This window comes from Osmerus eperlanus, chromosome 19 (genome assembly GCF_963692335.1).
Source record: "Osmerus eperlanus chromosome 19, fOsmEpe2.1, whole genome shotgun sequence".
Classification (NCBI taxonomy): Eukaryota; Metazoa; Chordata; class Actinopteri; order Osmeriformes; family Osmeridae; genus Osmerus; species Osmerus eperlanus.
This window is the reverse complement of record NC_085036.1, coordinates 10,942,404-10,960,213: the sequence shown is the minus strand read 5'-3', so window position 1 is coordinate 10,960,213 and position 17,810 is coordinate 10,942,404. Positions and strand designations below refer to the sequence as shown.

At 53.4% G+C, this 17,810-nt stretch overlaps 1 protein-coding gene across 4 annotated transcripts in view; it reads left to right on the top strand.

Moving 5' to 3' along the window:
- Positions 1 to 1,254: 1,254 nt before the first annotated feature.
- The window catches only part of sptbn2 (spectrin, beta, non-erythrocytic 2), a 48,490-nt gene continuing 31,934 nt past the window's right edge, over positions 1,255 to 17,810 (top strand). For 2 of the 4 annotated variants that reach the window (XM_062485956.1, XM_062485954.1), the window contains exons 1-2: positions 1,255 to 1,702; positions 13,291 to 13,478. In XM_062485956.1, the coding sequence (XP_062341940.1) occupies positions 13,322 to 13,478 (157 nt within the window). In that variant the 5' untranslated portion in view covers positions 1,255 to 1,702; positions 13,291 to 13,321. Of the gene's footprint in view, positions 1,703 to 13,290; positions 13,479 to 16,436; positions 17,140 to 17,810 lie in introns of those variants that run through there. The other 2 variants (XM_062485955.1, XM_062485957.1) reach the window with 2 other exon arrangements.

Here is a 17,810-nt window from a genome sequence, read left to right as displayed (position 1 = left end):
TCCTGTCCATAGTGATTTGACAGAGGGGGGTTTAGCTCAAACTGCTGCAATCTGCAGAAAGCACCCCTGTGTAAGCACTGTGCAGGCCAGAGTCTGGCGGTCAGTAGCACCCTGATATCCTGCGCTCAGCTATTTCCCTTTGTCATGGTGGATTGTGGATGGGCCCTCTGTCAAAAAAGAGGGGGACCAGGTAGGGGTTGGGACCGGGGTAGGAATGGAGAGGGGATTTGGGTGGACGCTTTCAATTCATTGGTAAAATAGTCAGAGTTGTTTCAGTTGAAAGCACATTTACAGAAGACTGTTGGAGGCGGTAAAGATCCTTGAGATGACGTGGTGAGGCAATTCTATGGAAGACACCGACAGACATTACATCTTAGTAATCAGCACTGTCAATAAGCAGCTTTATAGCAGTTATTTATAATCCTTTAACGTCATCCCCAGCTGTCAGCCATCCTCCACAGTCGGTCATGACACACACACACACACACACCAGTTAAATGGGTGTGTTCCTGACATGGTGTGTTAGTGGTGTTGATCCAGAGGTCGTGTTCAGAGGGTGAGGTTTGAGTCCCAAGGCCTTTCTCCTGCTGCCCCCTGTCCTCCAACAGATTAGTTTAACCCCTCCATCACAACCCCAAAACCCAACCTCAGACAAAGCACAGCACACACCAATAAGCTGTCCTTTTTATGGAAAGGAAGATTATGAGAGGTTTCAAGTTGAAAAATGGTGTATTGGTGCACTGTGACCAGACCATCATTTAACTGTAAAGCAACAACAACAAAAAGATGGTAAAACATAGTGCGGCTAGATAATAAAACTGTTGCATGGTAATAGTTTGACACTTCCTTCTGTTTGGATTCATTTTTTTATGAAACCTCTTAAAGTGGTGGGCTTTTAGCTCTCAAAAGCTCAAAAGGGCCTGATGCTGATTTAATTTTCATTAAACAAATGGAGCATTTTCCCTTCCATCAGACAAAAATAACAGGGTTGTGTGCCAGCGCGGTGTGATTCACTGGCAGCTACTGGCCCAATCGCATGCTCACTATTGGCCTGTGGACCACCGCCAGCCTGTTGGATTCTGTTAACACATTTGTGCCGTTTTAGCAAGCCCGCAGCTCACTGGATATCTTTAATGTGGGAAGTAGCCGTTTGAGATTGTGAAAATCTGCTGGTAGGAATCAAACCAGCAGCACCAGGGACAGCACCGAGAAAAGGGCATCCTCGCGCACTGTGTGTGCAGGCTCGATTCTATCTACGCGTTTTCGAATGTGATTGACTGAGGGAGCTCAGCCCCCCCACCCCCAATATCATCACATTCATTCTTCTCCCTGTTGAACGAGTAGGGGACGACCGTCGGAGGCTGAAAGAACGGAGGCTGCGGCGACTGTCTGATGCTGACTTTCTAACCATTTTCACAGCATTTCCAATCCCCACCATTTCTTATCCTATGTTTATGTAGAGGAGTGCTTATGTTTCGTAACACGCGGTGCTGCTCTAGCAGCGTGAAAGAAATCTGTTACAAGGATGCGGATTTAATCGAAATGGTGTGTCACATGGGATTTTAAACAGTGACATTGAATTAAGTCACATCTGTTAGGAGTCAGAAAAGCTATTTATGCTAGTGCTACATCTGACCAGTGACGCGGTAACATAAAAATATCGAGAGCCTCCTCAAAAAGAAGGTGAATACCACGAGAACGGGTAAGCGTGATTTTTTTTCTCTCCAGCACAAACACATCACCAAGCCAAGCTAGTGAATGCATACAAAACCTAACACTCAGGTAAAGGTATTTAAATGCCTTTACCGTTAGTAATCATAAAAAAACGTAGACAAATTACAATACGTTTATTATCGCAACTAGGCTATCAAGACAGCCAGCTAGCTATTCATTATAGAAGCTAAACGCCTTGCTGTCTGTTGCCTTTGTTCAAGTCGGTGTTGGCCAGCTAGGCTAGGCAGCATGCTACAGTACAGACAGATCCTCATCCTTGCTGCTCTCTGTGCTCCGGCTAGGCTGCTGCTACCCAACCTGGCTCTGAGTCACTTTGTGTGACGTCCCATTGAATCAGTCATTAACGTCGGATTTAAGTTTATTATGCCCTCACAGTATACGGTTTATGTAATATTTATCTTGTCTAGACCACTTTGGATTGGATATGTTCATGACTGGTGAAGAGCCCAAAGGAATTATTCTAGAATTATTTATTTGGGGGGCACGCGCAGGTATACTGTAGCCGTTGCATCCTCGCCATTGCATGGTGAGCTAGCTGGCTATTGCCTGTTCTACAAACTGTGAGAACTAAGTCATTATTTGCCAGATAACTCGATGTTGATATTTAATATGGTGTGTAGTCTATCGATGTGCTTCTTCTAAGTGGGTTAAAGCCAGCCACAGTGTGGTCGGTATAAGAAGCATCAGGTAATACAGCAGCAACATAGGCACTAGTGCAATGAAAACAGGGCCGTGTTAGTGGTCTGTTATCTCTGCTCCAGATAACCTCGTTCATTTATCAAGAGTAGAATTTCGCGATTATAAATCCTCCATTGTTTTAGCAGTTTATCAGTATAGAAAACTAGTTTTTTAATTGTAAAACTCAGTTGTAAGCCAACTTCCGACCTTTGTCCTCTCTATTATTACACAAACCACATCATGATTTACTCAACGAAATCAAGAATTGTGCCTTTTAGGAAGTAGAGCCTTGCCACTGATGTTGACAGGAAAAAGCCAGCAGCACAATAGGCAGCAAGAGCACATGAGGGATGGACAGCACGAGCATTGGAGGCTGGGGAATGTGAATGGGGGCCCCCCCCATAGTGCTGATGCTCACAATCCCTCCCATACAAGCTTGTTTCAGCTCCTACCCCTCACATACTCATTGTGCTGCAGTGAACCATGTCAGTAAAGCTAAGCCCCACCATTATAACCGGCACGGTTATCTGATGTGCCGGTCTTGAGGCAACATTCCTCATTAAGGCCGAATTGCCCAGTGTTTTAAAGGTAGATGTTGTGATGCTTTTTCTCCTGCTGTTGTTGTTGTCTTAAGGGGCTCGTGAATCGACAGAATAGAATCCCTGGCTGAGTGTCTGCTCTTATTCGTGGTGTCTCTTCACCACGCAAGATTAATTTGACACGATCAATAATAACGACCATGGCAACGGAGCCATGCAGCTTTCCACATTGGTTCTTGGGATCCCTATGTTCATATGCGTATAAACGGCTGGAACCACAACACCATGATCTGTCCTTGGGAGCTGTTTCATCTTATTTTTAGGCTGTGAATTCTTTCTCTCTTTAATTAAGGGCTCTGAAACACATCGCGCTGCAGGCAGAGCAAGGCCTGTTGTTTGCCTAAAGTTACGTAGATTCATCTCTCCCGTGCCTCTGGAATTATAGTCTAGTTTTGGTTATTAGTGCTTGACAGGTTTGCTTTGCATAAAGGTGGACTGTGTTTTCTGTGTTCAGTATTATTTCAGTGCACATGTGCTGCAGAGATACAAAATTCACACAGACGGGGGGGGTTTGCCACCTAGGAAGTGAAGGGGCGGGGCGGAGGGGGAGTGTTTTGCTCTTGTGGTCACATCTGTTTGCCCCTACGCCTCTTCTGGCCATGTGATTCCCACATCCGAACACGTGTTTGTGATTTCTCCCACCGGAGTCCACGCTGGTTCTGAGGAATTCACTCTAAATCCTCTCTGGTCTTAGCGCGGCCTTGAGAATTGACTCGACCAAAGTCTGACCGAGCTCCGATGATCCACCTCAAACAGAGAGGCAACAGTTTGTTTGGCGGATCCAAGGCAGGCATGGAGAAAGCTGTGTGGGTCCATAGGGTGGACCCTGGTGTAGCAGGGCCTGGCTGGGGAGTGATTGACTGTGGCTATATCGGCTGAATGAGCCTTGGACATAGTCCTGGAGTCTCTGCTGACTGGCTGTGATTAGCTGGAAGGTTGGCTACCCAGAAGAGGGTCAGCCCTGGTCTCTGACCTTCCCGTTGCGTCCCATGATCCAGGCCCCCGTGGCTAGTACCACGTGTCACAAGACTGGAGAAGAAGAATGAGGTAGCGCATTGATCGGCCTGCCTCTGCCAAGTTGGCAGCATCCCAGAATCAGAGGCAGGAAACAAAGGTGTGAGGAAGTGGTGGAGGAAGTGGTGGAGGAAGTGGAGGAGGAAGTGGAGGAGGAAGTGGAGGAGGAAGTGGAGGAGGAAGTGGAGGAGGAAGTGGAGGAGGAAGTGGCGGAGGAGGAAGTGGAGGAGGAAGTGGAGGAGGAAGTGGTGGAGAGGCAGCAGGTGAGAGTTGACCTGCCCAGCTGAGACGTCGTCTCTCAGAAGTACAGTCAAACTGAAAGTCGCCGATCTCATCCAGCCACCGCTTTGTCTGTGCAGACTTGTGCCGTTTCTGCTCCCCTGTATTGAGCCGTGAACATGCCTTCAGTGCTGTTATTTCTAATTTCATGAGGGAAAATAGATTGTGAGAGCGGAGCTGTTCTATGTATAGCCAGGCCTGTCCTCCAGCACGGTTATCGACCCGCTCCGGTCACCCTTTTCTGCACAGCTGATAAATCGCAGGTGACGTTCTGTAGCTGTAGTCGTCATGATCGTACACCTTCGCAAAGAGGGTTTTCTCTTTTAACCGTGAATGATGAATGGTATTTAAATCTCAAATGAAAGCGTGGGTCTGTACAAACTGATGTGTGTTTGGTGAGTCATTGTTGGCCCATTTATGTGTTTTACTGTATCCCTGTGGACTGTTCTAGAAGATGACTCTTACTCTTTGAACAGTATTGCTAGGTCTCATTGCAGAGGAGTGTTGACAGTTTAACTGGATGGTTGGCCTTGAACGCCAGTATGCGCGCACGCGTTTAGTAATCGAATGCGTGCCGTTTGTGAAGTGCCAATCATGTGTCATTGTATGAGAAACGTACACATTGCATGTGGGTTTGTGTTGCCGCTGATGAGCGAGGCTGACGTTTGATTCAGAGCTTAGGTGAATAGACCTTCAGCTTAGACGGGAGGAGTGGGCACATGCTAAATCTATGAAGAGCCAAAGAAGTCAGTGGCAGGGCTGAGCTCTCTGACGTGTGAAGGAGGCCTGGTTGGTGTTGACGGGGATGTGGGGTGACGGAGGGGATGTGGGGTGACGGAGGGGTTAGGAGGTGGGAGGCGTGGGGCGCTGGTGTGCATGATGAATGTGATGCTACAGGATAACAATGGAGCGGTGGGGTCCTATTCAGCAGGGGCATTCAGGCCCGGATCAGGGGCATTCAGGCCCGGATCAGCGGCGGCGAGCGGGGCTGGGATACATGTGTCTCTGGCCGCTTTCGTTTCTGCAAACAGGAAAGGCGCAAGCTCCTGGCCCCCTCTCTCTGCTGACTCGTCCATTGTGTGTGGCGGGACGGGCTTTGTGCCTGGCTTTCTGGGACCTGGAACCTCATCCACTGCTGCCTGCCTGGTTCAGCTGGGTGCCCTTATCCACTGCTGCCTGCCTGGTTCAGCTGGGTGCCCTTATCCACTGCTGCCTGCCTGGTATCATCAGGTGGTATGTAGAGTTGAGAGGTTTGCTGCACTGATTAGCATTCGTAATTATTAGCACATAGTCAAACAGAGATGTTATGCTGTGGTGTGGTGGAGGTCAATGCTCAGCCTTTCATGGAGGTTTTCCACAGTTGATTGGCAGCGTAAATTACGAGGTTTGCGACGTGTGTGGTCCAGTTCTCTCCAACTGACAACTTCAAAACCTCAGCTCCAGATCTCTGTTTGGGGCCGGGGGGAGGGGGCGGGGTGGTGGGTGGTGTGTGGGTGGGTGGGTGGGGGCACTGCAAGCCTTCTGTGGCTGGGCGAGAGAGGGAAGTGTGCTTCTCCTCCTCCTCCTCCCGGTGCAGGGTGCGCTCGTGCCCGTCTGGCGTGTGCAGTGCTGGGGTGATTCCCTCCAGGCGATGGCACTGGGCTCCATTTCTCTCCCTCTCTCTCCCCAGTTAACTGGTGCAGTAAAAAACAGACCAGTTAGACGAGAGGAAAGCAGGTCAGGGAGGGGAGGAGTAAGGAGGAGGGAGATGTGGGGGGGGGGAGCGGGGGGGGGTCGTTTTGGTGATGCTGCCTGTGATGTTGCTTAGGTTTCTCTGGCCTGCTTTTCCCTGCCCCTGTTTTTCTCCCGTGACTGGAAGTGATGGTGTGTGTGTGTGTTTGCACGTGTGTGCGTGTGTGTGTCTGCCAGGTCAGAGCTAGACTAAGTCTCGGCCCTCAGGCATTCTTCAGCCTTGCCTCTTCTAAAGAGTCATTCTTCTGAACCACCACACCGACGAGCTCTTTACATTGTCTGATAGATGTCATCAGATATGAGAGGGGGGGGTCATTCTGTTTTCCACCTCGTTTATCGCCCACGTTCAGGCCATCTTCCAGTCAGGCCCTAGAGATAGCAGGCTGCGGACAGACAGATGTGTTCCTGTGTGTCACTAGTCCTCAGTGTGTGTCACAGCACCCCAGGTTCTCCTCCTACCCCCCCCCCCCCTGCCCCTGTCCTCTTATCAGGGGTTTAATTTGGGGATTGTTTTGGACAGGACAGGATGAGAGCTCTGGGAAGCTTATCAGTCTGTCCTGATGTGGTCTGTTTGACGTCTCACAGATCACTTTCCATGCTGCTGCGACGCTGTCTTCGGTATGTTTTACCTTGCTATTCAAAAACAAACCGTCTAACTGAAAAGCTATATTTTTCTGTGAGGATAACAAGGTTATGTGATTCTAACCAATACGAGCAATAACTTTGTTCTTCAGTCACAGTGAGTACTTCGCTCAATCAAGAAAGACAAACCCAGTTGTGTTTTGTACCAGCACGCCTGACACACACACACACACACACACACACACACACACACACACACACACACACACGCTCTCCAGATTAAGGCATCTGGATTTCTAAATCTCTAAGCTCTGTCTCAGCCCTCCAATCCAGCTGGGAGTGACCAGCCATGCCAGTTTGATCATGATCTCTCACTCACTCCCCTCCCCTCCCACTCCCCACCTCGATGACTCGTGTAAAAGGTCAGGGGTTGAATATTCAGGTCATATCGGGGACATTTCGGACCCCCCTTGACACATTTAGTAAATCATCCATTGTGTGGCTGTCGGGGTGTAGGGCTCGGGTGGTTGGTGCAGGAGATGTAAACCTGGTCTGGCAGCATTATTCCTGAGCAGACCCCTGCATTGGAAGAGAGGGGGGGGGTAAAGCTGATCATGATGAGGTTGGTTGCACTGCAGGGATGAGGACCCCCAAATCCTCCAGGCCTATACATTAGTGTGGTGCAAAACATCTAGCCTAGATAAGTGTCAATAGGAATGGTCTTTGTGTGAGATTTGTTGGATGGTTGGTTAATTTGTCTGTGTGTGTGTGTGAAAGAGAGAGAGAGTGGTAAAGAGACCCCGGGGCTCCAGTCTGTGTTGAGTGTATGGAGCAGCCGGTCCTAACAAAGCCTTGCTCTCCCCTGCAGCCAGCCCAGTCTATCTGTCTCCCCTGGGCTCTCTGAGACCAGCTGATTTATACCTCCTTCCACCCTCCGCCTTATTGGCAACCAAGGGGAAGCTAATGAGAAAATAATGCCATTAGACATTACAGAATGTCTCTCTGATCCAGAGCTAGATGTTCCACTTCTGAGTCGAGTTGTTGCGTTCCAACTCCTTCCTCCACTTTGCAGGTCGTCAGTCCAGGGTCGTGCTCCGTGCTGTGCTACTCATTGTGACGGGCCTCACAATGAGTAATGGCAGACCAGAAGGCCTACTTTTTGCCTCATTAGCTTTGTAGAGCAGAGTCATGTTGCTGTTTCTTAATGCCTGTAGACTGGGCCCTGCTAGGATGCTGCGTCCATGACACACATGGGGGTGGGCGGCGGCGCACAGCCCGCCCGCTCACCGACCACGGAGGATGGCTCGTCGGGTCCTGGGTGCGTTTGGAAAGACCGGGCCTTTTTTTTTGCCCGGTCTGTTGTATTCGAAGCCAGCTGGTTGTAGGCTGTCTGGTGTGTGTTTATAATGAGCAGTCGTATGTAGGATATGTGCTGAAGGCTGTGTGCTGAAGGCTGTGTGCTGAAGGCTGTGTGCTGAAGGCTGTGTGCTGAAGGCTGTGTGCTGAAGGCTGTGTGCTGAAGGCTGTGTTCTTGAAGGCTGTGTTCTGAAGGCTGTGTGCTGAAGGCTGTGTGCTGAAGGCTGTGTGCTGAAGGCTGTGTGCTGAAGGCTGTGTGCTGAAGGCTGTGTTCTGAAGGCTGTGTTCTGAAGGCTGTGTGCTGAAGGCTGTGTGCTGAAGGCTGTGTTCTGGCGTGGACCGGCCTGGCGTAGTAGTGGGGCTCGGGCCGTAGGAGTGGCCCGGTCAGAGGATTGTGTGTCTGAGCCAATCAGGGGTGATTAGTCCAGACACTGAGCCCAGACTCTTTCTAGCCACAACTGGGATTACCCCTCTCCCTCTCCCCACCCCCCTCCCTTCCTCCCTCCCTCCATTACCCACCCCAACCCCCCACACCCCGCGCCAACACACAGGAAGTGCTGGTCGTCATGGTCACCAGCCCTCCCCTGCAGCAGTGTGTGCTAGCTGAGACTGCCTCCAGGGCTGTGGGGACCAGCTGACAGCAGCAGCATACAGATGGAGCCCAGCGTTAACCCCTGCAGTCCCCTCTCACACACCACCACACACCCCAGTCCCCTCTCACACCCCACCACACACCCCAGTCCCCTCTCACACACCACCACACACCCCAGTCCCCTCTCACACACCACCACACACCCCAGTCCCCTCTCACACACCACCACACACCCCAGTCCCCTCTCACACACCATCACACACCCCAGTCCCCTCTCACACCCCACCACACACCCCAGTCCCCTCTCACACCCCACCACACACCCCAGTCCCCTCTCACACACCATCACACACCCCAGTCCCCTCTCACACACCACCACACACCCCAGTCCCCTCTCACACACCACCACACACCCCAGTCCCCTCTCACACACCACCACACACCCCAGTCCCCTCTCACACACCATCACACACCCCAGTCCCCTCTCACACACCATCACACACCCCAGTCCCCTCTCACACAAGTATCCCTCTCCCAGTATGTAGCTTAGTTTTTGTTTGGCAAAGATCCGGAAATAAGCACCGGTAATGTTTTAGCAATGATCAGATAATTGACCAAACAGTATGTTTAATCTTATTTGGGTATTTTCAATGGAAGTGCAAACCAGCCCAAACTAATTACGTAGAAGTGATCGTACTAGTGGTCCCTTCTATTAATTGGAGCTTAGATGTGAGCCAGTAATGGTGACTCCAGGCTGGGGATGGAGCGCTGCACACTGAGCCATCTGTTAGTTTGACACACACCTCACACATACACACACACACACACACACTCACTCACGATACACACACACCACACACACCCACCAATATATACACATCACTACACACAACACATACACACCACAAACACCACATGCAGTGGATACACATCACACATGCACACAGGCACTTTCAAGGGCCCCTAGGCCCCAGACCCCATGGTCATGGTCAGGCCCAGAGGGCCCATGGCTGCCCGGCACGTCCCTCTCTGCTGGGGGGAGGAGGGTGGCAGGGAGGGGGAGGGTCGCTGGGGCAGAGAGGAGGCGGAGCTCTGCCCTAATCCAGGGATAATTACTCCGCTGCATTTCTATTCCAGGCCACCTCTTAATCTGCCTCTAATGGGATTTGCAGTGCTTTTTTTTTCTTTTTTTTTGTTGATATTTACGTGTTTACTGGGCTGTGTAGAGGCCCCGTAACTGCATTACCTTATCACCGGGTCCTGCAGGGCAGTCAGTCATCTCTAACTCCCCCCTTCTCGCTGGAGCGCAGGAGCAGGGTGTTCCCTCCCTCCTCCAGAGCCACAGTTTCTCATAACCCCGACCTGATAACCTGACCCCCACCCCACCCTCCCCCACCCCACCCTCCCCCACCCCCATCTCTCTGCTGGCAGTGTCACCCAGTATTACGGAACATGTCAACCTTGTTCCATCCAACTCTCTCTACGTCATCCCCTTCTCTGGCTCCCGTCTCCTCAGGTAGAGGCCAGGGAAATGGGGGGGGGGGGGGGGGTGAGAAAGAAGAGGTGAGGGGGGTGAGGAGGAACCTCTCTGGGAAGCTGCTGCAGGCCGAGGCAGACAGGCAGGCCTGTGCTTGAGGGAAGGCAGGCCGAGGCGAGGAAAGGCTGGGAGCGCTCCGTGTCTGGAAGGCATCACATTTAGCTGCCTCTGCTGAATATATCAAGCTTAAGTATCTGGGCTGTCTCTGGTTTCCTCAACCATCTCTCCTAGACCATCACTCAGGCGTGTGTGCGTGTGTGTGTGCGTGCGTGCGCGCGTGTGTGCGCGCGTGCATTAAAAAGTCTAGAATGTCCTTTAGATTCCGTGAATGAAGAGATGGGTTTGTGTTTATGAATCCAAGTCCTGTTAGGTAGATATCAGGTGACAGGAAGTTCTCCGCATCGACATTGTCTGTCAGTACATGTGCAGAGACGATGGCGTGGTCCCCACGGGAGGGCCGGCGTCATGGAGACCCGAGGCCGAGCGGCCGCTGGGAGGGAGCTGGAGGCGTGCCGGAGGTGGATGTGCAGGCTGCAGGCTGGTGTAGGAGCCAGAGAGTCCAGGGCTGCAGGCTGCAGGCTGCAGGCTGGTGTAGGAGCCAGAGAGTCCAGGGCTGCAGGCTGCAGGCTGGTGTAGGAGCCAGAGAGTCCAGGGCTGCAGGCTGCAGGCTGGTGTAGGAGCCAGAGAGTCCAGGGCTGCAGGCTGCAGGCTGGTGTAGGAGCCAGAGAGTCCAGGGCTGCAGGCTGCAGGCTGGTGTAGGAGCCAGAGAGTCCAGGGCTGCAGGCTGGCTGATGGGAGGGACAGTTGGGGCAGCCTCTCTGACTCCCCCAAACCTTTTAATACCCCCCCCTGCCCCCTTAATGAACTCCCCCTTACACACACACATCCCTGCACCTACACACACACACACACACACTCCACCCCTCCACCGGCCACAGAGCCAGACACAACAACCGATAAACAAACAGCCGGTGATAAACAGACAATAGATCCAGTCTGTAATCCGTGTCCCGTGCACTTAAACAAACAGGCCATGTGGAGTTAATGGGGCTTGTGGGGGTTTAATCTGAATAGATGCCCCCTGGAGAGGCTGATAGAGAGGAGGGCTGGGGCCTGGCTGTCAGCGAGGACAGAGGAGGGGGTTAGAGGTCTGCTGGAGCCAGGAAGAAACCCCTTTGTTCACCTCTCAGAGGACAGCACCCCCACGTCTTTCAACCCTCCCTTTCCCTCAGTCTGTCCTCCTCCTCCTCTACTCCTTATCCACTCCCGCTTCCTCTCCTGTTCCTCCCCCACATGGTCCTCTTCTCCTCTCCTTTCCCCTCCCTGTTTCTCTCCCCCTGTTTCCCCCCCTTCTGCTCTTCCCCTCTCCCTCTTCGTCTTCTCCTCTTCCTACCTTTCTTCCTCTCTCCCTCCCCTGACTCCACCTCTCCTCGTTCATCTCCCCCCAGCAGAATACAGGGGATGGGGGACAGGGGACAGGGGACTGGAGACAGGGGACTGGAGACAGGGGACTGGAGACAGGGGACTGGAGACAGGGGACTGGAGACAGGGGACTGGAGACAGGGGACTGGAGACAGGGGACTGGAGACAGGAGACAGGGGACTGGGGACTGGGGACTGGAGACAGGGGACAGGAGACAGGGGACTGGAGACAGGAGACAGGGGACTGGGGACTGGAGACAGGGGACTGGAGACAGGGGACTGGAGACAGGAGACAGGATACAGGAGACAGGGCTGTATGCTCTGTGCTGTGGACTCTGGGCTGTGGACTCTGGGCTGTGGGCTCTGGGCTGTGGGCTCTGGGCTGTGGGCTCTGGGCTGTGGACTCTGGGCTGGTGACTCTGGGCTGTGGACTCTGGGCTGTGGGCTGTGGGCTGTGGACTGTGGGCTCTGGGCTGTGGGCTGTGGGCTGTGGACTCTGGGCTGTGTGCTCTGTGCTGTGGACTCTGGGCTCTGGGCTGTGGACTCTGGGCTGTGTGCTCTGTGCTGTGGACTCTGGGCTGTGTGCTCTGGGCTCTGGGCTGTGGGCTGTGGGCTGTGGACTCTGGGCTGTGTGCTGTGTGCTCTGGGCTCTGGGCTGTGGACTCTGGGCTGTGGGCTGTGTGCTCTGGGCTCTGGGCTGTGGGCTCTGGGCTGTGGGCTGTGGGCTGTGGACTCTGGGCTGTGTGCTCTGTGCTGTGGACTCTGGGCTCTGGGCTGTGGACTCTGGGCTGTGTGCTCTGTGCTGTGGACTCTGGGCTGTGGGCTGTGTGCTCTGGGCTCTGGGCTGTGGGCTGTGGGCTGTGGGCTGTGGGCATGCATGCCACTCTCCCCCACCTGCCTTCCCATCTTCCTTTGGGCTCGTTCCCTGCTTCGAACACTCACATGCACTAAAATATTCATCGGCAGTCTCTCCTGACCCTGGCTCCTCAGCTCCCGTCCCCCCGTCCCCGTCCCCGTCCCCAGGGAGCCGCTGACAGAGCTCACCCACTACCCCCACCCACGACACACACACACACCCTCTCTGTGTCTTTGTTGGTGAGGAGTGTGTCCTTAGATGAAGCAGGTCTGACTGCGTCCTTCAAACAGGCTCTCAGTAGGAGACACGTCGTGGTTAAACAAGTATCTGCTCACGTCATCATCGTGTGTGTGTGTGTGAGTGTGCCTGCGTATGTGTGTGTTAGTGTGTGTTAGTGCGCCTGTGTGGGTGGGTGTGAAGTTATTCGCCAACGTGACAGCAGAGCCTAGGCTCTCTATAGTCAGGTTAGTCATTTCCAAGATGATTAAAATACTGTCGCTATGCAAACAACTGCCAGCTATGCAAATGACCGGCAGTTAACCTCCCAGGTATTATCCGTCGTTTCAACATCTCATATGTTTACAGGTGTTATCTGAACTCCTGGCCTAGAGATTTGCATGAGCCTTGTTAGCGCTAACCGGCTACTGGTGTGACTGGGAGTTAAAGCCTGTCACACTGTAGCCAGGTGACCGATGCTCCCAGTACCTGCCTCTCATCTCAGCTCTCCACAGAGTGGACAGCTGAGAGAGCCACAGGATCGTCCTGACCACCTGGCCCTGATCTGGACGACTGTTCCCAGGCACACAGCTCTGAGATCTTTATTTTTCATTTTTCAAAGGACCTCTTTTTCTTCTGTCCAGCCGTGTGACCAGATCTTGTCCCCCCCCCCCTCCTGTGTGTGCGTGCTGCAGGTTGGATGGTCCTTGCCCCCCCCCGGTCACCATGAGCACCATCTCGCCCACCGACTTCGACAGCCTGGAGATCCAGCAGCAGTACAATGACATCAACAACCGCTGGGACCTGGCGGCAGAGACCGACTGGGACAACGAGAACAGCTCGGCACGTCTCTTCGAGCGCTCGCGCATCAAAGCCCTGGCAGGTAGGATGCTGTGTGGACGTGTGTGGGTGTGTATGTGTGTGGACGTGTGTGTGTGGGTGTATGTGTGTGGACGTGTGTGGGTGTGTGTGTGTGTGGATAGCTGTCAGGCATTCACCATCCCGTGCCGGAATTCCCCTCCACCACCCAGGCTGTAGTAGCATGGAGGGCCCAGCAGAGGGAAGCAGCTGGCCAGGCAGGTGCCCCCCTCCCCTCTGGCCCACTTAGACATGCACATCCCTCTGTGGTCACAGACACACCCCAGCTTTCAGACTGGGGCGAGAGAGAACGGCAGCGAGAGAGAGAGAGAGAGAGAGAGAGAGAGCCCAGCTTGAGCCGGTAGGAATGTAGGCTGGTGATACTGCAGCACTGGGAAGCACCAGGCCCAGTAGCAGCCAGGCTCGCTGGGCTAACACGCTCGCTCCAGCTGGCAGCGAGGGCTCTGCGGGCCCCCACTCCCAGCTGCATGCTGGGGGATGTGTGGCTGTGTGGCGAGGCCAGTCCACACATGGGCCCAGATCTGTGTGTTTGTCACCAGCTAAGCATGGCTTCACATACCCCTGAAAGAGCTCACACCCACCTGACTTACAAACCAGTGTGGCCTGTGGTGTGTGTGTGTGTGTGTTTGTGCCCATGTGTACCATTTACTCTTCCTGCACCATAATGCAACCGATAGTATCTCCTTTAAACAAGCAGGGGCTTGATGTGAACATTCTTTGACAGGCTAGAGCAGCATTCCTCCCCAGGAGCTCTGCACCTCCTTCTAACCCCTCCCTCATGTCAGCACCTCCCGCCTTCCTACACTGCTGTTCACCTCTCTCTCTCTCTTTCTCTCTTTCTCTCTTTTCTTTCTCTCTTTCTCTCTCTCTGTCTCTCTCTCTCTGTCTCACTCTCTTTCTCTCACTTTATTTCCTCTCTCTTTTCCCCTTTCTCCTTAATGTACCATTGTATTGGCTGGCCCTCTTGACTCCCTGCCATGAGCTATTGTATTCTCCTGCTCCACTTCCTGCAAATGAACCCTTTGTCATTTGCGTAGATTAAGCCCTTGTTCCCCTCCTGTGTGTGTTGCCTCTGTGCCGGCGCTCTGAGTCCTCCTGGCTGCCGAAGGTCTCTGACATGTTAGACACCCCGAGGAAGCTGCCAGCTGTAAAATACCTTCCAGGTTGGATAAATACGTTTCTGAAATGATGTATTTAAACTTGACGTTGACACGGTAGTGACCCTGGCTTTGGTGAGGAGAGGAATGTGTCTTTCCCGGCACAAGGACACACACAGCTCCATCCTGGTGATCCCTCTGCCCTGTCCTCCTGTCTGGAGGTCAGAGCCTGGGCCTGATCCTGCGCAGGGCCAGGACTGGCCTCCGTCAGGGGGGGACGTCAGGGGGGATGTCAGGGGGGACGTCAGGGGGGATGTCAGGGGGCTCTCGGCATCCCCTGGCCCGTGTGGAGGAGTGGTGGGACTGCTGAGGTGTGTTTACTCTCACAGCCCGGGGATCACTCTTATCCCCTTCCGACCAGTCCACACAATCCCACTTCCCCTTCCCCTCCCTCCTTCCCCCTTCCTCTCTCCCTCACCCCCCCTCCTCTCTCCCTCCCTCCCCCTGCTCCGACACCGTCTTGCCTGCGTCTGTGGACCAGCAGACCGGACCAGGCAGCCTGGACCAGCAGACTGGACCATTATCTGTAATTGCAGTGTGCTTCTTGCAGGCGTTCCTGCCAGCTCCTCGTAAACTCTCCTCACCCCTGTGATCTGCAGAAGCACGAGCAGCTTGTTTATCCCCAGCTCTGCATCTCTCCATCAGAACGGCCAGCACAAACTGTTTATAGAATACAAAAGCCTACTAATCTTAAGGCATGCGCGTGCACACACACACACACACACTATTTAGTAATGGCAGCACCGAGCACGTCTCTCATCTCATCACCCCCAGCGACCGTGACAGGCCCCCCCTCGACCCCCCCCCCCCGTTGAGAAGCGCTGATTCTCTAGGGCCCATTAGGCCCCTTCCCTCCATAAAGACCTCGTCAGCGTGTCGTAAGACCCCAGCCCATGGTTCTAATTAGAACAACCCCTGCCCTAACAGGGTCCACGCTCAGCATGCCGTTAGTCTACAGAGCTGGACACCTCTGCCCCCCCCCGGGCAGACCAGGCCTGGCCGCCCCCTCCGGCCACGACGCCCTTTGACCTCTGGTGTTTATGTGCCGGGGGGGACATCACCTTTCTGAAGACCCCTCATCTGGTCTGTATTAAGCATTCTCGTTCCGTAGAGTCAATTAACCGGGAATGTGGGAAATTGAGTTGGTTTAGATGGCTAGGTTGGTTTATGGCAATCCACCAAAGCAAGACTGTTCACATTTATTAAACAGCGCAATCCTGGTCGTGTGGGAGGTAACCACATTTACCCGGCAGGTACAGCCTTGCACACACCTGCTACCAAAGATTCACTTCGGATTCATTTACTGGATTTGATCAACTGAAATACACATTACTATGTATATCTCTCTATCTAAATATGTGATGTCTGTTTTGCTCACTAAAACACACACATGCTGATATCTTGCACAAGCAGGAAGGAACTCGTTGCTGTTGACTGTTTCTCAACTACTTCCTTCCTGTCTTAACGCCTTATTTTCGCTTGTTGCCAGAGAGAAAGAAAAGAAAGCGAGAGGCACACCCACACGAGAGGATGAGAGGGGGGGGAACACCACAGTGTTGCTGCTTGTGCCACACCTCACAAGCAGGCCCCACCTTCCACTCCCCTGGTATTAAGCAGGAGTGGTTCAGTCCACCCCCTGCCTCACACACTGAGCCTCTCACAATGGTTTCGTCCACCTCAGCACTCCTCCGCCCCTCCTCCACTCTGAGCCTTTACGCACCCCACCCACCCCCCACGCTCCTCCCTAAACACACCTTATGCAAATGTCCCAAGCTTTGCAGGAGCAGCAGCGGGCTCTGTTTACACAGCCACCCGAGCACGGACAGTTCTCCTACTGGCCGCACACACAGCGCGCCAGAGTCCGCACGCGAGCGCCGACCGTGGAGCGAAGGGAAGGCGCGCCGAGTGCTGGTTTGAGTGTGTGAGCGTGTGAGTGTGTGAGCGGCGGGGAGGAGGTGCGGAGAGCTACAGGTTTTCTGCTTTGCTCCGAGGCAAAGTAGACTGTCATGGACTTCAGAGGAGGTGGTGAAAGAGAAGAAAAGAAGTAGAACATTTTGTTCTTAGTTTTGTTTGGGAAAAACTCCGCCACCCCTGCACACAGCACTGCCTTTTCTGTGGAGAACAGAGGGAGTGAGATAAAAAAAAAAAAAAAAAACTCCTTTCCAAACTTTGATACCCTGGAGTGCCTTGTTGATATGCGTTAGCAGAGGACGACAACAGGGATTTTAAACAGACAAAGGTGGACTTTGTCGACTCTTTCCCCACGCCCGCTTCTGACTGAGAGAGCACACTCTACAGGTATTGCGCCTTGCTGTCGCTGTGCTATGCTGGAAAGCCCCCCAGGCACTAAAACCAGAGCCTGAGCCTGAGCCAAATCTGAGCTTTTTCTCCCGGGGGGAACTATGGAGTTTGACCTGCGAGACCGAGAGCCTTGCCTGTCCCCAGCTGCCTTCGTTAACCAGGTGCAGTACTCCAACATCCTTGAGGGGAGGTTCAAGCAGCTGCAAGGTAAGAGAGGCGCAGTCGCTGCCCCAGGGGATAGGGGAGGGGAGGTGAGGGGTTAACACCCATCCTGCTGCCTTTGCAAGCAGGACTAAAGAACGAGAGAGAAGCTTACAGCTGATAATGTATTCTAGATGTCGTGCCCCACCAAGCTGAAAGGCTCTAGCGCTGTCTAGAGGAGCGGGGGCTGTTTTTAAAGGGAGAGTGGAAAAGGGGTTGTTTCCTCCAGGCTTCCTCCAGTCCTCGTCCCCTGTCGTGTCCCCAAGGGACACGGGGGAGAGATGGGCATCCGCTAAGCTCCAGCCCCGCCATGGCACCTGATCACCAGGCCACCTGATCACCAGGCCACCTGATCACCAGGCCACCTGTTCCTCCCTATCCTATTACAACAACACAGGCCTCGGCCATGTGAGGCGACAAGCACGGAAGTGGCCGTGGCCGTGCGAGGCACATGCTCTGAGGCGCTCAGGTGAAACAAGCCAGCGCTGGCTCACGTTGTCGTTCAGATTCCGAGGATGGAATGATCCGGTCCTGAGAATTCACCCCCCCCTCACCAATTACGAATTGTTACCAGTTTCGTTTCAGTAGCCTCCCGCCACTGTGGTAATCCCCTCTTTCGAGGATAGGTTTTAGTTTTAGTTTTTTTGGGGGGGGACGACGACAGGGGGAGGTTGCTG